Source organism: Furipterus horrens, unplaced genomic scaffold (genome assembly GCF_987537825.1).
Source record: "Furipterus horrens unplaced genomic scaffold, mFurHor1.1.pri manual_scaffold_13, whole genome shotgun sequence".
Lineage (NCBI taxonomy): Eukaryota > Metazoa > Chordata > Mammalia > Chiroptera > Furipteridae > Furipterus > Furipterus horrens.
This window is the reverse complement of record NW_028327183.1, coordinates 7942425-7964035: the sequence shown is the minus strand read 5'-3', so window position 1 is coordinate 7964035 and position 21611 is coordinate 7942425. Positions and strand designations below refer to the sequence as shown.

The following is a 21611-nucleotide window of genomic DNA, read 5'->3' as shown; positions in this document are numbered from 1 at the left end:
TCTTGATCTGCACGTGGGCCTACAGCTTGATGTTACTTCAGAAACAGGCTTGGGCTTCAAGGTTTCTCTTGGTCCTTCTTGCCTGGTTCACCTGAAAACGGAACCGGATGGTCCTGTTGTCAGTAGGTTCTGTCTGGTGCGAGAACAGTTAAAGAAACCAGAGAAGCCGTTGTTTTTCTCTGACTTGAGCCACTGGTAGTTAACTCAGGAGGTGGTCAGAAACTGGCTGCTCTGGGCTGGGCGTGGCTCTGTTCCTGACTTTTGATTATGGGGTGCTGGGTTGTGGTTGCAGCTGAGTCCCGGGTCAGCAGATCCGCTGAGGAGCTCGGAGCAGCTCCAGCCAGCAGCCGGTATCCCACGGTCGCATCCTTCTGCGCCCTGCAAAGCTCTGTTATGTTTATAGGTGCTTCCAGGTCCGGGATGTGGGGCCGAAGGAGGGACCAGACACAGGGAGGTGACGGCAGGCTTGGCGGGCCTCCCTGCCTGCCTCTCAAACAGCGAAAACCTGAGACTGTCCCTATGGAGGAGCTGTAGAAATTCCCAACCCCCTGGGGGCCGTCTGCCCTTCCTGTGGCTTGGCCAACATGCCAGAAATAGTGTAACCTTTGCTCTGATCGGCCAATGGAAACTTCCAGCTGCCGGCCGTAGCCGCCACCGCTGACAAGCCTGATTGTGATGGTGTGGCAGTTGGTCAAAGGGTGGGGACAAAATTTAGTTGGCAGCATTTTCTTAAATAGGAGAGTTGGGCTCTCCACCCTCCCCCCTGAAGCAGAACGGGAGACTGAGAGAGGGAGGGAGCGGGTTGCCAACGAAGAAGCCTGGTGATGTCGCTTTTCTCTTCTTTTCAATTTCAATTCCCTCTCCTGGCTTTTTGATGATAAAAGTAAATGTGAAGACTACAGAAATAATATAATGTGACCTGGTATGCAGCTGCTAACATGAGTCAGACAGACACTGAGTATTTGCCTAAGGTATCTTCACACCAGGTACTTTTGACACCAGCTCCGTGAGGTGGGTGGTTAGTATCTTTTCTATTAAATAAATAAAAAAAAATTATTTATTAATTTTTTTAGAGAGAGGGGGAGGGAGGGAGATAGAGATGGAGAGAAGCATAGATGTGAGAGAAACATCAATTGGTTGCCTCTCGCAAATGTCCCACTGGGGGACCGAACCTGCATCCCAGGCATGTGCCCTGACCAGGAATCAAACTGATGACTTTTTGGTTCATGGGTCGACGCTTGACCAACTGAGCCATGCTGGCCAGGGCTCTTTTCTAGTTTAAGCGTGGGGACAATGGAGCTTCAGGGAAAGGAAGTGACTTGCCTACAGCCACACAGCTCAGGAGAGACAGGAGGCCAGGCAGGCCTTTTCGACTCTCACCTTAGAGCATTTTTAAAACCACAGCACCTGTCTCTTTGGAAGGTGGGCAGAGAGGCACACAAAACGTGTCTGGAATCTCTCCTCCCAAGTAACTTCTGTTGATGTTAAAACACAAAACAGAGACCCTAGATGTTTATAAGGTTAAAAGTGCAAATGCCAGCAAGGTTCAGAATTAAATGTAGAGTCTCCCTTCCCTTCTTCCCACCTTCTCTCTGTTTTTTTCTTTAATTCTCAAAAAAGTTTAAATGATGCATGTTTTTCCTCCACTCAACCTCCCAGAGAGAATCCCTCTCTTGATATACCCCAGACGGAATCCCTCTCTTGATATTTCCCAGACTGTTTCTTTGAGGTGTATTTTATTTTGCTTATCCTCAAATGGGATCGCACTTCACGCGAGGTTCTTACCTTGGATGTCTTCCTGTCTGAGCTGCAGGTCATGTTCTCTGGGTGTGAGACATCCTGCCTAAGCCCTTCCCCTCCCCGCCTGCCCACCCGGCTGCTCTACCTAGCCTTCTTTGCCTCAGCTCCTTCCTCCTTGACCAGGAGACAGGGTCACGGCGGGATGGGCTGTGGCCTTCCTCTGTTTGTATGGACCCGCGTGCCCCCTTCTCGGCAGGCTGGTGCCAGTAGGAGGTGGGGGCAGTTGACATCATGGGGAGGGGGTGCCCTGAGATTGCCACGGCCTGGTGGGACTGTGGCCTTGAGTAGAGTGGGCTGCTGCGCTGGCGGTTCATGCCCCGTAGGGCCAGGTGGACGCTACCTGAGGATTTTTAAATGCCCCAGAGCCTCTTTTGCTGATGGAGAGGGCCGGCTGCTGGTGGGGCCAGGGGAACACTCTGCCACTGTCCTGCTGTAGGATCGGGGTACGTTTTCTTCCAGATTCCAGGCCTCCTTGTCCCCACTGACCCACACAGTGAGGAGTGGACCTGCCGGGCCGGGTCCTTACCAGCTCCAGGGGCGCAGCATCCTCAGGCTCGAGGGAGTCCCTGCCCACTGCCGTCCCCTTCACGTGAGGATTCCCTCTGGTTGTGTCTTGGCAGCGGGCCCTGCAGGACAAGGGGTGCAAGAGCAACAGTCAGGGGACGAAAGACAAGAAGCTCCTGAAGAGGCAGGCATCGGCCCCCGGGCGGGACCGGGAGGCCCAGGAAGCTGGTGGCACCATGAATGTAGAGAAAACAGGTAAAGGAGGTCTGCCCACTGACCTGGCACGGCCCTGGCCAACGCTGGCGCTGGAGGGGAGGCTCTCGGGGCATCTGAGCTGTCCCCACACACTGTCCTTCTCACCTGGAGGTGGCCCATCCAAATCCTGGACGCTGTGATGTGCAACTCAGAGACCCCAGCCTGCCCACCCCTCCTCCTGGGGTGCCCTCCTCTCGGTGCCACCGGGGCCCCACTCAGCGATAAGAGGCTTTGGCTAGCATGGGCCGGGGTTGAATTTCCCTGTGTTTTGTCTTTTCCCAGCGCCCGTCAAAAGCAGGGCGACAGGGAAAAGATGCCACCACCCGCAGAGAGTGGCCTGACCACTTCCCCTTGTATCCCTGGGTCCACCAGGGACCCAGAGCCCGGAGGACAGGGCCTCACTCTGCCGCCTCAGGGCCGAGAAAGAGGAGCTGGCGGCTCCGCGCTTCTCTGGCAAGGCTGACTGGTTCTGGAGGATTCCGTGGGCCCCCTTTGTGGGATTCCCCAGAGGGAAGCCTGAGCCCAGTGATAACTGGGAAGGAGCGTCCTCCAGGAGCCCGAGGGGGAGGCAACGCCAGTGTGGAAAAAAAAAGGGGTCGGCTTTTCTCTTGTTCCCTGCCTCCTGTCACCAGAGGTTGATTTGTGCGTCTGAACCTGCCTTGCGGTGGAAGCATCTAATCCCTCCTCTGAGCCTGTGCCAGAGCCACGCTTGCCCGTCTGGCCGGGCGCTCTGCTGTCCCGGGGCAGGTGCTGGGGGTCTGGCCAAGGAGGCCTGGGCAGACAGGCCGTGGGAGGGGGGCATCGTCCAGCCAGTCGGGGGCTCTTCTAATTGGCTGAGAGGAGAGAGGCCACTTTTAGTAAGAACGAGGACCGACTTTTGTCCACAGGGCCAGGGTGGGGCAGTGCCCAGGCAGGATCTCCGAGGCACACTCTGGTTTGAAAACTGACCTGCTGGGAGGTGTGCAGCCTCCTCTGTGTAAGGGCCTGTTCAATAGCTTGTCCCCAAGTGTCCCTTGGATCTCCCACCGTCTTTTAGCTTCTTCAAGGTCCTTTCTCCCCCAGCAAGCCCTCCCCAGGAGCCCTTGGGGCTGCCCCGGCACGCGGACGCTGTGCGGAGCTCAGGACGAGCCCCTCTCGGTGTGGGCTCTGAGGGTGTCTCAGACCGTCTGTGACATGAGCAGCATCCTGGACAAGCAGGGCTATTCCGTGTCCTGTTGGGTAACACCCACCCACACTGCTCACCCCTCATGGTATCCAGGCTCCTGTCCCAAGGATGCCTCTTCGGGCAAGGACTGTTGTCCTCATTTTGCAGACCCTGAGGGGCCTGCCCCACACATCTCTTCAGGGGCAGAAGCAGCTCTTCCCCAGAGTCCAGGGCATACCACCCCCCACCCCCCCGCCAGCAGTCTGCAAAGGGCTGAGGGCCATGCCAGTCACGTGCTGCCCACAGCAGCCCCATGGGCAGGCCTGGAAGCATCCATCTGACCTCATTGTCTCTAGAACAGAGCAGAAGCTTGGCCAACTGTGTGTGACATGCGTCTGTGTCACATGCAGACCACATGGCCAGGGCCACTAGCCAACCAACGGCTGCCCCTGCTCCAGCTCTCTAGAGGGCCCTGAGTCACAGTTGTTCCAAGAGCTTGGGAGCAGGGACTTTTCACTGTCTGCTCCTCCTGCGGATGGTGCCGAGAGCGTCTGCCCCGCCAGGAGCCTGGCCTCTCCACACTCCCCGCCCCAGCCGGTGCCGGCCGCCTCATGCCTTCTCCGCAGTCCTGGTGAGCCCGTTTGCTGAAGCTGCCAGCGGGGTGTGTGACTTCAGGTGCAGGTGGCTTCCTTCACAAACTCTGGGAGCCCCCAGGCCTGCCCACAGGGCCGTGGCTCCAGGCCCTCTTGTCAGGGAACCCAGAAGCTCTAGGGCTCTGAGGTCAAGTGGAGGCTTGCCTCTCAGATACTTCATTCTTGGGCACTTCCTTCTGCCTCCCGGGGGTTGGGCCTGGATTGGGCTGCCTGAGGGAAGAGGCAAATCCCCTGCCCTTTGACCCTCTCCTGTACCCCTCTCTCCCTCCTCCGGAGCTCCTTGCCCGCTCCCCACTGCAGAGACCAGGGCCATCCTCGGTGTCCTGGAAGCAAGCTCTGACGAGCCTCCTACCTAGGTCACAGGCCTTGATCCTGTGTCTTTGTCCCTCCACCCATCTGCCTGTCTCTCTCCTGCTCCTGGGGGCAGGACAGTGGCAGGAGCAGGACTTGGGGGAGTCGGCCCACCCTGATATTAACATGTCCTCCTGCCTGTGCGGTCCCTGCGCTCTGTGCACCCAGTGCAGGTGTCGGCCCCAGAGCAGACCTGTCTGTGTTCCTGTCCACGTGCTGTGTCTCTGTGTTCGGGTCTGTCTGTTCCTGGCACACCCTCTTTTCCCTCCCTCTCCATGTGCAAGTGACCACGGCCTGCAGAGGGTCGGGAAGGGGGCAGGCTGGGGAGCCCCCGCCTCTCTTTTCTATTCTGGAGAGGGTTTGGTGTTTAAAGAAATCCTGTCCCCCAAGCGTAGTGTTTTCCCGGGAGGTGAGCCCAGCTCCTCAGCTGCGATGACTTGCAGGCGGGCCGTGCAGAGGGCATTGCCCGTCAGACCTAGAACCCATGCTCCGAAGGGAGTATTAGGGGAAAGCTGCTTTCCTGAGTCCTGATCCAGGCACTTCCGTCCACCAGAAGCTGCCCTGCTAAGTGGCTTCCTCCGAGGCAGGCCCTGGAGTCCCGGGGCTAACCCACACTGCTGCCCCAGCCCTCGTCTGTCCCCGTCCCCTCCGCTTGTATTCCCTCCTCTCCATGATGGCCTGGTCGGCCCTGCCATGGCGGGGCCCCCTCCTCAGTTGGGTGAGTCCTCTGCTGCCCTGCTGATCCGCCACTACTTTGCTCATAGGTGGGCGGCTTTTTGGCAGCGGGAGGTGCTCCAGCCTGTCGGGGTCCCCAGGTGCGGTCCCCACGGTGCATAAGATGGTGGAGGCCATGTCCCAGCTGCAGGAGGAGAAAGCCCGGCTGCAGGAGGAGCGGGCAGCCCCACGGGAGAGGCTGGCCCTCCGAGACATTGACCAGCAAGCCACATCCACCCAGCTGCAGAACCAGGTACCTGGGGAGGATGGGGCGGGCAGAGGCCACTGCCCACCATGGAGCAGGTCGGAGGACATCGCCCGGGGTCACCTGGAACCCACCTGGCCACCAGCATAAAGGACAGCTGGGGTCTTCTCTCCTGGCTCAAGCATGCACAAGAGGGCAAGGTGGCCAGAGTCAGAATCCTGGACCTACCACCCCGGTCATCCTTGTGCCCCATTGCTCGTGGTTCCCAGGGGCCAGGACCTACCTCTGCAGAATATCAGGCGGCACATGTAGACATGAGAGGAGCAGGAAGGTGCAGGGCCGCTTCCCTCCCTGAATCCACCCCATCTACTGGGCAGCCCCAGTGGACAAAAGTCATTGCAGGGGTCACCCACAGAAAGCCGGCAGGAAAGGAGAGGCCGGTGGGAGTGTGTGTGGGAGGAGGGAGCCCTCACACCCCTAAAGGGCATGGCGGGCCAAGAGCTTACACTGTGAGCATTGTCCTCTTCGGTTCACTGGCCAGGGGAACCCTGGGGGGACTCTCCACCCTTACTTTCTCCTCTTCTCCTTTCCCCTACAGGGGCCCCAAGGCCCCTTTCCTTGGGCTCAGCTCCCCACTCCCATTGTCATGTCTGTCTCTCGTGCCTGTGTCTGACCCCTCCCCCACTTCCCCAGGTCCCCAACCCTGTCTGCCCCTCATTTGGATTGGGACCTGGTCTGTGGAAAGCCCTGCCTTTGGGGGGAACCAATTTCTTTCTCTGTGGTCACCCAGCATGTGGCCCTTCTCTTGACTGAATATCAAGGAATACTCTGACTTGTTCTCAGTTCTGGGGGGCAGTAGATTCTCTTTACGTACTTTGTAAAGGCAGCATTTTTTCTCCAGCTTACAGGCGTGTCCTATTCTCAAGAACTATCTGTCCCGACCACTCTCAGCCCCTTGCTGAGTTGGGTGGTCCCCTTTGGGGCATCCCTGGTGTCTGTGTTTCCCTCTTACATGCGGACCCCATTTTTGCTGCCTCAGGGCCCATCTGCCCCATGAACAGGGGCTCCTCCAGGCAGGTGTGACACAGCAGCTTGTGTTACTGTTGGCCCCTGTGGTGCCCACCTGCCATCCTCCCTCAGATGTCTGCTGGGTGCCCCGTATGTACAGGCACCGAGCTGAGGCTGGTGGTGCCCAGGGGGACTGCGAGGCTGCAGTCTGGAGAGGACGCACATTGGCTGCATGCACCCATGTCGGGGAGTGGAACAAAGGCTCTGAGGCTGGGGACACCCAGGGGACCTGAGGGCTGTACCAGGAGCTTTGTCCAGGAGGTCAGGACATGTTGGGGAGATTAGGTGCGGCTGCTTTGAGAAAGTGACCCTGGAGCTGAGGTCTGGCACAGAGCGGAGGAAATGTGCTCCGAGCTGAGGGATCAAGTCCGTGCAAAGGGACTGTGGCCGAAGGAGCAAGATGAGTACATTTGGTATCCACTGGGGGTTGGTTCCAGGACCCCCCCCAGGGATGCCCAAATCCTCAGATGCCCAAGTCCCCTTTATAAAATGGCTTAGTATTTACATAGATCCTACACACTTCTTCTTGTATACTTTAAATCATCTCTAGGTAAATTAAAATGCCTAATACAAATGCTATGTAAATAGTTGTTATATTGTATTATTTAAGGATCAACTTTCTGGATTTTTATTTCCCCATATTTTAAAATCTGAGGTTGGTTGAATCTGAGGCTACCGGAGGCCTGACTGTGTGAGGGCGGAACCGGGGCCTGTGTAGCCGGAGCCTGGGACCGGGCACTGCCCGGGGCTGCAGGGCCGTCGCAGGCCCACCCTCCCGGACACACCCTGGAGGACGCATGTCAGCCCTCGGCCGGCCGCGAGAGCTCCTCAGCCGCTTCCCTCACCGACCTGCCCAGTTTAGTCTGTCCAGGCTGTTTGCTGTTCTGACACGCTGCTTTGTTTGTAAAGAGCTTTACTGAGATATAACTCACCATAAAACTCACCCCTGCATAGGTGTGCAGCTTAATGGTTTTAAGTACGTTCACATGGTGACGCAACCACCACCGGCTAATTTCAGAACGTTTTCCTCAGCCCAAAAAGATCTCTTAAGTCACCCCACCCACGCCCCCCGGCTCCTGGCAACCGCTGGTCTGCTTTCTGTTTTATGGATTTGCCTTTTTTGGAGCATTTCATGGAAATGAAATCATAATACCATGTGGTTTTTTTGTGACTTTGAACAAGTTTTTTTATTTTTTATTTTTTATTTTTTTTAACTTTCCCCCTTCATTAGCAAAACCTACTTACTTCTTAGAGGGGAAGTTGAAGGCGAAGCACGAAGTCTTTGTGGTGCCTTTGAGCCTCCTTATTCCCCACCACCCTGTCCTCCCCCACCCCTCCCGACTGCCTGGAGACTTGGGAATGGTGCCTGGGCTTTGCTCACTTTGGTTTCTCCTCAAACATTCTGACTGCCGGCTCTCTTCGGACAACGTCTCAGCGGGGACCCCGGAAGCTGCAGGCTCTGAGCCACTGCCCGGAGGGTCGTACCCCGTACCCCGTACCCCGTGGAGCCGTGGCCACTGTGCGCGCTGGGAGCCGGTGCAGATTCTGGCTTCAGCACTCCCCGTTGGCTGTGTGACCCTGGGTGGGTTCGTCGTTGCTCTGCCTGCAGCTCCCTCACCCGCACAGTGGACACAATGACCGGACCTGGGCAGGTGATCCAGGGTCATTGGCGGCACGGCCATCAGCACCACCGTTCCTGGGAAGTTTTGGGTTTGGAATCACAGGGGCAGGATTCTGGTCCTGGCTTTGCCCCTTGCTGGCTGTGCAGCTGCAGGAGGTCACTTCCTGTCTGAGCCTGCATTTCCCAGTCTCTAAACTGGGGCCGATCCGTATTTGCTTTGCGGTTATTGGGCAGGTCAACTGTGAGCCTGGACAGAAAAATGGTTGGAAAACTGCCAAGTGCTGTGCCTTGTGAGGGTCCCTCCTGCTTGCTCTGGTCTCCTGTCAGTCCTGCTGTGGTTTAACATTGACCTTCCTGGTCTTCTAAATGCTGATCCTCTAAGGAAAGCCCATGTGAGGTGCTCTTCACCCCGTTCTCTCAGTGCCTTGTTCTCAGCCTTGTCCAGACTGATGTTCTGAACGTGGCTGCTCTTCCTGAAAGGCAGCATTCAGGGTGGTTAACAGGGAGAGCTCTCGGGGGTCTTTCAGGGCGATCCGAGTTACACTCTTAGGTTCGCCACCTAGCGGTCAGGTGACCTTGAGCAGGTTGCTTAACCAAGGCTTATTTAATCTCTTGGAACCTCAGTTTTTCTTCCTGTAAAATGGGGATGAGAACAGTACGCACCTCAGAGGACTGGGGGGTCAAAGTGCTGACCTACGAAGCACCCCTGCCCCGCTGGCGAGGCTGGCTCAGGATGTGGCACTGCCGTCACCCTTGCTGGGGCCTGGGCTTGTGAGCGCTGTGCGAGGCTTCCCAGCCTCCCGCTAAGTGTCTGGTGGAGACTTCTGTATTTACGGGGAGCCCACCGTGCTCCTTGTGGGGCGCACTCGGCCCAAAGGTCACCTTCTCAGTCCTTGACCCAGGCCACAGAGGCCACTGGTCTTGGTCTGGCCACCAAGGGAGGCTGTGGCTAGTTTGGGTGACCCTCCCGGCTCTCTGCCCTCTGCTCTGAGCCCGTCTGCCGTCTCCCATCTGAGCTCGTCTGCGTGTCTCTCGTTTTGCTCACTCTCTTCCTGACTCTGAGGCACCTTCCCCCCATGTCCTTCTGAAGCCGATCCTTCTGGGCAGAGAACAAGGGCCCCACCGCTGGGAAGCACAGGTTCTAGTTCCCCAGCCCCAGAGGAGCTGGCCTGCCAGGGCGCAGTCCTCGCGCACCATGGAGTGGTTTGCATCTGACCGACCACCCCGTAGGGTTGAACTGTGTCCCTTGCTGTCCTTGGCAAGCTGGGAGGTGACTGAGTGTCTGATGTCTCTGACAAAAGGGGTCTTTTATAGCCTCGTCCTCAGCCCCCGACACACACCCTCTGCCACGTCTTTTTGGAGTGTCCCTCAGAGTTCCAGGTAGAACCTGACAGCACCCAGGGTTCCAATTGTGATGCAATAAGGCAACAGGAGCCTTAGCTGCAGGCGGGTGGCAGGTGGGCATCCTGATCCCCCCACCCCAGGTAAACACTGGAAAAGCCCTCTCTCATTACATCAGAGTCAGCACCAGGCAGCGCGTTGGGGACAAGTGAGGTCAGAGCACACCCAGCCCGTGCTGAGGACACAGCCGTCGGGGCGCCAGTTCTGTGCAAGCAGACAGTCCTGGGGTGATTTCTGGGGTAGGGCAATGGGGTAGGGGGACCCCAACCTTTCAAAAGGATGTAGACCCACCTATTTCAAGGTGAAGGGAGTGCAAGAAGAATACATATTCTCTGAGACTCAGAAATTACGGGAAAGCATAAAGAATTGGTCAAATATAATTTCATGCTTCAGAGACTGTGCTTTTGTGGTATTGCTCATACCATTTTGCTTTTGGGATTTTCTTTGGCTTCCTGTGTTGGGGAGCCTTTCCCGTGTCATTTAAAACTCCTGGTAAACACAACTGGTGACTACACGATAGTCTGCGTGGGCACCTACCGTCACCTCCCCGACCCTTCCCTAGGTTGGGTGTTCAGGTGATTCCCAAGTTCATGGCTAAGGAATGAAACACTGCCTTGTGCAAACTGTCCCTCCCTCCTCTCTGGGGCCGGGGAACCGAGTTCCCTTCCCACCAGGCTCTTAACAGAGGGGGCTGTTGGTGGTGTGCAGTGAGGGACCATGGGCTTTGCTGCTCTGTGTGGTTCATGACCCAACACATTTTGGAGGGCTGTTAGGAATGGAGCCCTCTGGGACCACCCTGGTCCTGTAGTCACCTGGCCGCAGAGAACACCTGGTGGCTGCTTCCTTCAGGTGCATCTTGGGTGTCCAGTCCTGCCTTAGCTGGCTGGACCCTGGAGGCAGTAGACTCTGTCACCTGTCGTTTAGAAGTAAGAACCCCGTGTTTTGTGGCCTGCTGTGTTAACTGCACCTCTTAAACTTCCGCGGAGTGAATCTGAGTCTCCCTGCTCCTTTTCTACGGTGTGGGACGCTCATCACAGAATGCCCTGCAGGAAAAGTGGCGAACATGCCCATGCTGGGGCCGACATTTTTGTCTGCATTTTGGGGTTCTTTTCCAAGGAGAGGCTCCTGAGGCGGAACCAGGGTCTGCAAGGAGGGCGGCCAGCAGGAGGACAGCCCAGGAAGGGTCACCATCCTGGGACCTGCTCCGCAGCGGGCAGGGCGGGCAGGGCTGGTTTCCTTACCCAGCGCTCCGGCTGAGCCAGTCCCCCTTGCCTCCTGATGGGGGGTGCACCCCATTCTGCTGACAGCCTCACCCTGCCACAGCTCTCCTGCAAGGCAGACTGGGAGCGGGGCTGGACGCAGGTTCCAGGTGTGCCCTGGTCGCTGGCAGACCCATCCCCACAGGCAGCCTCACCAGGAACCAGTCAAAGTGGAAAAATCTAGGGGCTGGGCAAAGATGGATCCAGGTTTCATAGTGCCTACTGTTTATACAGTTTGGGGCCCTTTAAGAAAAAAGACTCTGAAGTTACAAATACAAAAGCAGGGACAGGCCTTGGCAGGGGCCTGTGTCTCCTGCCTCCGGCTGAGCTGCCTGGGGAGTGAGCCCCGGGGGGCCCAGGGTCACCTCTGCTGCATTTCCCCCCAGACTTTCCTGAGAGCCCAGGCTGGCTGGGTCCTGCGGTGGGAGAGGGTGCTGAAGGCTGTCAGGACCAGGCCAGGTGTCGCTCACCTGGAGTCCCAGGTGTGGCCTGCTGCTGGAACCCGGAGGGCTGGGGCCGAGGCCTGGGTGTGGGCTGGAGGCGAGGAGCAAGGCTCACTGTGACCCTGGCTTTGTGCTGGCAGGTGGAAAACCTGAAGGAGAAGCTCATTGGCCAGGCCCAGGAAGTGAGCCGCCTCCGGTCAGAGCTGGTGAGGCCGACCACCCACCCACCCTACCTGGGGCGGGGTGGAGGATGGAGGGTGGGGGGTGGGGGGGTGGCATGGGTGGCTGGTGGGTCCTGTGTAGACCAGCCCCTCCAGACGCGGGGTGTGACCTGTGCAGCCCAAACAGGCTGCCTCCTGTTTCAGAAATGTTCCCGGAGTACTAAGCACGTGGGAGCTAGGTCCTCAGAGGTCACGTGACCCCCAAGGGAGGGAGGTGAATGCTGCTTGGCTGAAGTAAAATAGGAGTGTGAACGCTGTATAAATATGACTTCTCTCGTTACTTTCACACTCAGGAAAATAGAGTGAAAGGGTGGGGTGCTGCCGGGAGCGGTGCCGGCCTCACCACCCTTCTCGATCTTTCTCTCCTCCGTCTTCATCTGTATTTCCCTGAGCCCCTTCTCTCTCCCTCTCTCGTCTTCCTTTCTCTTTCCTCCTTCTCTCTTCCTCTCTCCTCTCCCCCTCCCTCCCCTGCCCTTGCACCATCTCTGCCGCGCACCCTCCTTGCTTCCCCCGACCTGCCCTGGCCACATGCCCCCACCCCACCCCCGGCTGACTCTGCAGGGCGGCACGGACTTGGAGAAGCACCGGGACCTGCTGATGGTGGAGAATGAGCGACTGAGGCAGGAGATGCGGCGCTGCGAGGCTGAGCTGCAGGAGCTGCGTGCAAAGCCGGCGGCCCCCTGCACGGGCTGCGAGCACAGCCAGGTGGGCACGGGACAGGGGGTCCCGGAGGGCCCCCAGCTCCTCCCAGCGCCCCCAGCCTGCTTGCCTGCCCGTCTGTCTGTCTGTCTGTCTGCCTCACCCTTGTCCTGGCCTCATCTCCTGCCTGCAGGAGAGCGCCCAGCTCCGGGACAAGCTGTCCCAGCTCCAGCTGGAGGTGGCGGAGAACAAAAGCATGCTGTCAGAGCTGAACCTGGAGGTGCAGCAGAAGACCAACCGGCTGGCCGAGGTGGAGCTGCGGCTCAAGGACTGCCTGGCCGAGAAGGCACAGGAGGAGGAGCGGCTCAGCCGGCGCCTGCGCGACAGCCACGAGACCATCGCCAGCCTGCGGGCCCAGGCGCCTCCCGTCAAGGTGAGCCTTGGGCTGGCGGCCTTGTGCAGCGCCCGTGCAAGCCTGGACGGTGCCTCAGCGCTCGGCCACTGGGGCCAGGGCAGGCCTGGCACGTGGGAGTAGGTGTGGGTGCTTGTGTTCAGGCTGCTTCTGGGCCTTTTCCCCTCTTGTTCTCCGGGGCCAGGCACATGGTAGGCCTCCGGTAGATGATGCTTGAGGTGCCCACTGTGGGTGGGGCGTGGACAGAGGGCACCGTTGGATTCTGCCCTCGTCTTTGCTCTTCTCTGCGTTCTGTGCGCAGGCTGGGGCCACAGCCAGGCTCACAGGGGCTCATTAAGATGAGCAGTTTGCAGGAGGCCCTTGCAGCATTCTGGAAAGCCAGGACATTGTGGCTTCTCTATTTTTTTCTGGGCTCTTGGTGGGATGTCCCCGAGGGTCCCCTCCCCAGGCCAGCCGCATCGCAGGGCCCCAGAGTGAGGTCACGGTGCCCTGCATCTCCATGTGCCCATCCCTCTCTCACCGTGCAGTATGTCATCAAGACGGTGGAAGTGGAGTCGTCCAAGACCAAGCAGGCCCTCAGTGAGTCCCAGACCCGGAACCAGCACCTGCAGGAACAGGTGGCCATGCAGAGGCAGGTGCTGAAGGAGATGGAGCAGCAGCTGCAGAGCTCGCACCAGCTGACCACACAGCTCCGGGCGCAGGTGTGCAGGCCCCGTGGGGCTGCATGTGGGTGTCAGGAGGCAGAGGCCAGCCTTTGGTACAGCCCGACAGACCCAGGTTCTGGTCCTACCGCTTCCCGCTGACCGTGTGCCAAGGGTCAGTTTTGTCTGAATCTCTCTTTCCTCATCTATAAATTGATGTGATCACAGAACCCACCTCACAGTGGAGCTCAGGGACGGAGTCACATGAGGCTCTTCTCCCAGGGCGCTGCACACACGCACGTGGAAAGGTGCCTGGGTCAGTAGCATAACAAACACTCTTCCTGCTCTCCTGAGGCTTGTGCACCTGTTATGTGCCAGGACCCAGGTTGGTGCTGGGGCAACACAGAGAAGTAGCTGCTCAGAACTCACAGCCCTTCTGGCGACCCCCCGCCTCCCTCCCGAGCCCCTTGTATTGAACTTCCTTCTGGCCTTGGCCGCCAGATCGCCATGTACGAGTCGGAGCTGGAACGGGCACACGGGCAGATGCTGGAGGAGATGCAGTCTCTGGAGGAGGACAAGAACCGGGCCATCGAGGAGGCCTTTGCCAGAGCGCAGGTGGAGATGAAGGCCGTGCACGAGAACCTGGCAGGTGAGCCGGCGCCCTGGCTCCTGGCCTGCCCCTGGCTGCAGCCCTCGGCCCTGTTTCCCTCATACCCGTCCTGTCCCCCTAGGCGTGCGGAGCAACCTGCTGACGCTGCAGCCCGCGCTGCGGACCCTCACCAACGACTACAATGGGCTCAAGAGGCAGGTGCGAGGCTTCCCCCTGCTGCTACAGGAGGCCCTCAAGAGCGTCAAAGCCGAGGTGAGTGCCGGCTGTGGGGGGCGGGGCTGGGACTGGCCTTGGGGCCCTTGGGAAGAGGCAGCATCTGCCCAGAGCTCTCTTCCAAAATGCAGACAGAGTGCCCCCCACCACACACACACGCTGCCACCCCAGACCTTGTTTGAAAAAGTCTGGTCAGGGGTAGGTATTTGGGCATTTGTATTATTATGACTCTTTCACCCGAACATGTTACAGATATCCTTATATCACAAACATGCTACATATGTTCTTACATCTGTTATGTTTAATTTAATTTTTTCAAGCTGTGCTTGTTCACTGCGAGAATAGCAATGTCTCTTAAGTGCCTCCCGCATGCTGAGCCTTTTATAGCCGTCGGCTCCTTGAATCTGTACGACGGCTCTGCAGGGTGGAGAGACTGATATAGTTTAGGAGTAGAAAGGAGTCCTTCTTTGAAATATATGTCAGTAATCCATGGACATGGTAGAAAGTTCAAACCCCGCAGAAGGGCAGCAGGTGAAAAAGAAAGAACTCTCTCTGCCACCTGCTCCCTAAGGCGGCCTCTCTGCGGGCACTTCCCCCAGGGCATTGTCTTTGCCCTCTTACCCACAAGGGTCCCGTGTGGACATGTGGTCTGCATCTTGCTTCTTTCCCCTGTGAAATGCAACTGGGAGGTCTTTACCTACCGGCCTCTACAGAGCCACGAGTTAGGTGGTGCGGTCCCCATTTTACAGATGAGAAAATTGAAGCTTGAGGACATTGAGCCTGTTGGCTTGGGTCCTGCGAATCCTCAGGGTAGAGCTGGCACCAACAGCCGAGTCTCCAGTCAGGTGCAAGTGCCGTGGAGTGAGGCTGAGTCCCGGCTCTTGGCTTATGTAGCAGGGCGACCTTGAACTCTTGGCTTAGCCTCTCTGGGGCTCAGTTATTTTTCTTTGTAAAATGGGACTGGTAGCAGTACCTACCCAGAGGTGTTAGTGGGGATATTGTGAAGGACTCAGCCAGGGTGGGGGACAGTGCTCAGCCTGCCTGGGGGCAGGCAGTCCATGGAGCTGGCCGCCTGATGGCCTGTGTGTCCCCCACCAGATCGGCCAGGCCATCGAGGAGGTTAACAGCAACAACCAGGAGCTGCTTCGCAAATACCGCCGGGAGCTTCAGCTGCGCAAGAAATGTCACAATGAGCTCGTGCGGCTGAAAGGTGACCACTGGGTGGGCGACCGGGAGGGGAAGGGGGGCGTGCCCGGCACAGGGGTCCTCGACCTGGCTTGGAGGTGATCCTGCCCTTCCTCATGGTCCCCAGCACCACTCCCATGAGCTGTGCCCTGTCATTGAGGGGATATTGTCATTCCCTCTTTGAGGATAAGGCAGCAGAGACACAGAGAAGACAGGGACTTGGTCTGTCCCACTCAGAAGCCCTTGCCTAACATTCGTAGCAGGCCACTGCCAGGCTGCAGGTGGCCACAGGGCCAGGTATTGGAACTGGGTGGCGAGTGACTGGCATGCCACTTGTTCTGACATAGAGCCAGGTCAAGCTTGAGATTTCACCTTTCCCTGCGTGAAGGACTAGGGAGTGCGCCTGTTCTGTGCCAGGTGACGTTCCAGACGCTGAGATAGACGTGGCCGAGGACCCTGCAGACGCTGTCCCTGCTGTCATGGTGCTAACTTCAGCAGGAGAGCAGACAGTGATCATTAATTAGCAGGGGTCCTGTTACCCAGGCTGGGGAGGGAGGAGCGCCCAGAGCCCCCGGGTATCTGACAGCAGGGAGTGTTGGAGGGCTTCTTGGAGGAGGCACAGCTAGAGCTGAGAGCTGCAGGGTGAGTTGGAGTGTTCAGATGAAGGGGGAAGGTGGGCCCATGCTGGCTGTGGTGGGGAGTTTTCTCTTCATCCCAGAAGCACTGGGACCCCACTGAAGGGCTTGACACAAGAGATTCATATAATCAGACCCTCGCCTCCCAATGGCTGCGGGTGGCCCTGTTGGCTGTGCCCATTAGTGTCCTGCCAGTTGTCCACCTACTGTCTGGTTCAATTTGCCTTCTGATTCCCAAGCCCCATCCTGGCATTCACAATGCCCTTTCTGAATGATAGCACAAGCCGTGGCTTACTGGGACCCAAGCCCCTCATTGTGTGCATGAAGAAACTGAAGCAGAGATGTAAAGAGAGTGTCCATTTTGCTCTTCCAACCAGAGTGGTATTCCCCTCCTCCCATCCATATGACCCCTACAGTTGGCCTTTTCTCCCTGTCCCAAGGTGAAGCTCCCATCCTCAACTGGTTTGCATAGGAAGAAAACATACCAATAAGTGAATTCATACTATAGTGTGAGTGACTGATAACAGCTTTGTGGCCCCGGGGGCCCTGCTTGGAAGGCAGGAGGCTGCTTAGGACCCCACTGGACACAGCACGGAAGCAGCCTGGTCTTGACATGGCCTGCACCCCTCTCTCCTCTCCCACCCAACCCAGGGAACATCCGGGTGATCGCTCGTGTCCGGCCCATCACCAGAGAGGATGGGGAAGGACCTGAGGCAGCCAATGCAGTGACCTTCGATCCTGACGATGACTCCATCATCCACCTGCTGCACAGAGGAAAGCCTGTGTCCTTCGAGCTGGACAAGGTCTTCTCTCCAAGGGCCTCACAGCAGGACGTGAGTGTGGCTCGGGGTCGGGGAAGGGACAGCCATGGAGAGAGGGCGTCACAGAGAGACTCAGCAGGAAGGGGGCCGATGGTGGGGAGGTTAGACAGGAAGAAGTGTGAGAGTGGAAGTAGGCAGGGCAGAGAAGCCTAGATGCCAGGGTACCTCTCTCCTTCCCGGCTGGAGAGAAGCTGGGAAGCTAAGACTGAGGTCCTAGAAGCCTCTGCTGAAAAGGACAGATCCGTGCACAGCTCTTCCCACCCACGTGGCCCCTCCCACACTCATAGCTCCACCCACCCATGTGGCCCCTCCCACACAGCTCCACCTGCCCGTGTGGCCCCTCCCATCGACAGTACTCTGGCCAGTATTGAGTCTGGTGCCTCCAGCCTGTGAGAGGCAAGTGGGCTCAGCATCTGCTCTTGCCTCGGCTCTGCCAGGGCCAACCTGCCAGGCCTGTCTTGCCTGTGCTCTGTGGTCTCTCTGCCTGGCTTTACCTTTGTCCCCAGCCTCTGCCCCACTGTCAGGCAGCCAGGCAGAGGAGGTGCCCCGCACAGGGCTGGGCTCTGCCTTCATTTTGCTGCACCCTCTGGGGCTGGGGGAGGGTCTCCTGAGCTCCAGAGCTGGGCGGCCCCTCCCTCGGGTGTTGGCAGGCGGTCAGCAGTGCCCTGTCTTCCCTTCTGTCTTTTGGCAGCCAGGCTACGACGGATGTCTAGTGCGAGTGAGTCATTAGTCACAAATTCCTCCACATTGAGCTGGGTGTCCACAATAATGTGCTGTATTATTGCTGAAGGACAGAGTGGTCAGCGGGAGGTGGCTGGACTTGGAGCTGGTGGGGGGGCCCCAGTTCCAGCAGCCCAGGCAGCCCCACGCCCTCCATCCCGCGTCTCCTCCCCAGGTGTTTCAGGAGGTGCAGGCCCTGGTCACCTCCTGCATCGATGGCTACAACGTCTGCATCTTCGCTTATGGCCAGACAGGCGCTGGCAAGACCTATACGATGGAGGTGGGTGCCCGCTGGAGGGGGTGGGACGCAGGCAGTGAGGACCGCAGCTTGCTGCCATTGATGGGGCTTCTCCTCATTGGTCTCGGGGTTCTGCACGGTGTGTGTTTGCCTCCCTCGGTCTTCACCACCCCCGAGTCACAAGGCCTGAAGAGGGGGGACCTTGATGGTCCCGCTGGGTAGGAGGGCACAACAAACTGGCAGCAGAAGGAGCCTGGCCTGAAGTCAGTCCGTCTCTCGGGACCAGCTCTCCCTGAATCACCCACATGCGTTAGCTGGGCTCCCACCGTGTGGCTGCCCGGTGCTGGGCCCTGGGACTATGTGAATGAATGGCGGCAGGCTCCGCCCTAGAGGAGGCCCTGGGCAGTGGCGGGAACTGGTGAAGACTTGTGGGGCGTCCAGCTCTCACCTGCCACTCCCAGGGCAGGGCTTCGTCTCCCTGCTTGTGTCTGTCCCCTCTCCCTGGGGAACTGGGGCTTCCAGATGAGGAAGAATCTTGACTGTAGATGAACATGGAGGGCTGGCCCTGGGGGTGTCTGGTTTGTTAACATTTCCCTGGCTCTTGAGGGTGTGCTGTGGGGTTCCCAGGGTAGAGGAGGAGGGTAAGTGTCCTGGTGTCCGGACAAGGGGAGCGAGAGCCCAGGTGACATTTCCTTTCAGAAAGGCCAGGCAGCTCATCGGGCCCCAGGGCACCTGTCAGCCACCTGTGCCTCCCCTCTTGCTGACGTTGGACCCCCCTGTGGGCAGTGGCAGGGAAATTTTAGGCTCCCGGTGCCCCTCCCAGGTGGCTCACTGGGGCCAGGTGCACACCTGGTGCTCAGCAGCCCCCGTGTGCAGTGCCCCGCCAGGCATTCACCTGGGTGCTCTGCTTTAAGTCTCAGGGCAGTTCTGGCAGGTGGTCCTGGGAAACTGAGGCCCAAGGAGGGGAATGAAGTTGTTTGCAGCTGGCAGAGGCGGTTTTGGGGGCGGACCAGCATGGAGATGGGGCTTTGGACATAGAGACCCGCCTGCAAGGGGTAGCTGGGGATGATGGGGGGGAGGGCACAGACACCCTGTGAGCATCTGCACGGATCACCCATCATGGTGGGGAGAGGCGCAGCTCACCGGGGTCTGGTTTCTCCCCAGGGGACCCCCGAGAGCCCAGGCATCAACCAGCGGGCCCTGCAGCTTCTCTTCTCCGAGGTGCAGGAGAAGGCGTCGGACTGGGAGTACACCATCTCCGTCAGCGCGGCCGAGATCTACAATGAGGTCCTCAGGTTAGAGGCCCTCGGGTGCAGGCCGGCAGGTGGCGGTCCTGGCATGGGCACATGCCTCCCAGGAAAGCTCTGTGATCCTCAAGACCTTGCAGACCCACGTGGGGTGGGAGGTGGGGTCTCCTGGAAGAAGGGAGGTGGGGGCTGTATGTCAGGACTCAGCGCAGGGGGATTGCTGGCTGCAGCCCTGCCCACCAAGCAGCGGGCAGGGGAGGAGGCTCTCTCTGAGCCCGCGGGGCGCCCAGATCGATGGGCTCCTTTTCCCCTGGTGATAAGTAAGACTGGGGTGGGGGGGCCCTGCCCATAGGGGCCAGTGCATCGTGGAGGCAGGAGCAGCACCATGACAGGCCTTTTGGGGAGCAGTTGGTCTTGCCATTCAGCAGATTGAGTGCTGGGAGGAGCTGGAGGGCAGGGAGGGGCTCAGCCTGGGGGTCCAGGGAGACTTCCTGAGGGTGTGAGTGTTGGATGGGGGAACATTCCAGGCTCAGGGCAGGTGCAGTGCAAGCAGAGGCTGACATGGGAAGAGGGAGTGACTGTCCCCCCTGCCCCCCTGCCAGGGACCTGCTGGGGCAGGAGCCCCAGGAGAAACTGGAGATCCGGCTGTGCCCAGATGGCAGTGGGCAGCTGTATGTGCCAGGGCTGACTGAGTTCCAGGTGCAGAGCGTGGAGGACATCAACAAGGTGGGGCTGGGGGGCAGGGCGGGGAAATGTGGGGAGACCCCACCCAGAGCTGAGCCCCTCTGGCTCAGCCATGTCCCCACACCTCTCAGCCTCAGTTTCCTGAGGGTGACACCCCTCACAGGGGTTCTTGGGGACTGGGCAGTTCCAAGACCCCACTCCAAACCCTGTGCCTCCACCGTGCCCCCCGCCCCCACCCCCCACCCCCAGGTGTTTGAGTTCGGCCATACCAACCGCACGACGGAGTTCACCAACCTGAACGAGCACAGCTCCCGCTCCCACGCCCTGCTCATCGTGACGGTGCGCGGCGTGGACTGCAGCACTGGCCTCCGCACCACGGGTGAGTGAGGGCGATGGGCGGCCAGCCCTGAGCACCCTGCCCCTGCCCCCTGGGGCGCCCCTGACCTGCCCACTGCCCTCCCCGCAGGGAAGCTGAACCTGGTGGACTTGGCCGGCTCAGAGCGTGTGGGCAAGTCTGGGGCCGAGGGCAGCCGCCTGCGGGAGGCGCAGCACATCAACAAGTCACTGTCAGCGCTCGGGGACGTCATTGCAGCTCTGCGCTCCCGCCAGGGCCACGTGCCCTTCCGCAACTCCAAGCTCACCTACCTCCTGCAGGACTCACTCAGTGGGGACAGCAAGACCCTCATGGTGGTGCAGGTGAGGGCCTCAGTGGGGCTCGGCCAGCACCAAGACCAGGGACGCCTTCCGGGTACCCAGGTTGTGTGGAGAAGGGACCTTTGTCCTCAGGAGCTCCAAAGTCAGTGATGTGCACCCCTCCAGCCTCCCCAGCAGACCTGGCCACAGGCACCCTGTGTGCCTCACAAGGCCCTTCATTTTGGCCAGTCCACTGGCCATGAGCGCCCTCTAGTGAACGTCTGTCCCCTCCAGTTTTGGGGGGAAAGCTGGCTTGGGTGGTGAGTGAGCCCTGATGTCCCCTAGGTGTCCCCCGTGGAGAAGAACACCAGCGAGACCCTCTACTCCCTCAAGTTTGCCGAGAGGGTCCGCTCTGTGGAGCTGGGCCCTGGATCCCGCAGGGCAGAGCTGGGGTCCTGGTCCAGCCAGGAGCATCTGGAGGTAGGGGGAGGGTACAAGCCTGTCTCAGGGGCACTGGGTCAGAGACTTCCACGTCAGAGGCAGGATGGAGGGTCAGAAAGGGGGGACAGCTTGGAGTGTGGGGGGAAAGAGGCCAGAGGGGCTGGAGCCAGAACTTGAACCCAAACCCAAACCCAAACCCAGTAGCCTCTTTAGTCCAAGTATTTGCGGGCCTCAGAGGTAGCTGTGGGGTCATCAGCCGGCTGGGGGTGGGAGCGTTGCAGGCTGGCACACAGGTGCTCAGCAGTAGCTGGTTCTCCCCTTTACATACACTGTCTCATGTAACTCTCTCAGTAACTGACCCGGGGCATCATCATCATCAAGCCCATTGTGCAGCTGCAGGAACACTTTCAGGAGGCTGGGGGGGGGGGGGGGCGGAGGGAAGTAGGGTGGGGGGCAGGGCAGCGAGGCCCCCACCCACCTGCTCACGCCTGCCCACAGTGGGAGCCAGCCTGCCAGACGCCACAGCCCTCAGCACGAGGTCATTTCGCCCCCGGCTCTGGGACCACGAGCCGCCCAGGCTCCATCCGGAGGAGGCTGCAGCCCTCGGGTGAGCCTTCAGGGAGTGGGTGGGTGGGTAGGTAAGCCCCCCCCCCCCCCCCCCCGCCCGGCCCACCACAGGTCAGTCACAGCCACTGGGCTGCCCTTACCTGAACAGGCTTTTTCTTTTCTTTCTAAAAGTTTCTAAAACTTCTCAAGAGCCTGTTTCACTACCTTCCCTGGCCCTGGGCATTAGGGCAGATAGTGTAGGATCCATTTTACAGATGGGAAACTGAAGACCCCGTCCCCAGGGGCT

General features: G+C 59.1%; 1 protein-coding gene across 11 annotated transcripts in view; it reads left to right on the top strand.

The window, feature by feature from the left end:
- Window positions 1-21611, top strand: part of KIFC3 (kinesin family member C3) — a 30395-nt gene that overhangs the window by 8089 nt on the left and 695 nt on the right. For 5 of the 11 annotated variants that reach the window (XM_090260918.1, XM_090260919.1, XM_090260922.1 and 2 more), the window contains 18 exons: window positions 2421-2559; window positions 5472-5674; window positions 11362-11457; window positions 11559-11624; window positions 12201-12344; window positions 12472-12711; window positions 13218-13391; window positions 13833-13980; window positions 14063-14193; window positions 15253-15364; window positions 16626-16807; window positions 17691-17795; window positions 18918-19048; window positions 19603-19726; window positions 19934-20063; window positions 20151-20380; window positions 20663-20797; window positions 21257-21365. In XM_090260918.1, the coding sequence (XP_090117044.1) occupies window positions 2421-2559; window positions 5472-5674; window positions 11362-11457; window positions 11559-11624; window positions 12201-12344; window positions 12472-12711; window positions 13218-13391; window positions 13833-13980; window positions 14063-14193; window positions 15253-15364; window positions 16626-16807; window positions 17691-17795; window positions 18918-19048; window positions 19603-19726; window positions 19934-20063; window positions 20151-20380; window positions 20663-20797; window positions 21257-21365 (2599 nt within the window). The remainder of the gene's footprint in view (window positions 1-2420; window positions 2560-5471; window positions 5675-11361; window positions 11458-11558; window positions 11625-12200; window positions 12345-12471; window positions 12712-13217; window positions 13392-13832; window positions 13981-14062; window positions 14194-15252; window positions 15365-16625; window positions 16808-17690; window positions 17796-18917; window positions 19049-19602; window positions 19727-19933; window positions 20064-20150; window positions 20381-20662; window positions 20798-21256; window positions 21366-21611) is intronic. The other 6 variants (XM_090260925.1, XM_090260917.1, XM_090260923.1 and 3 more) reach the window with 4 other exon arrangements.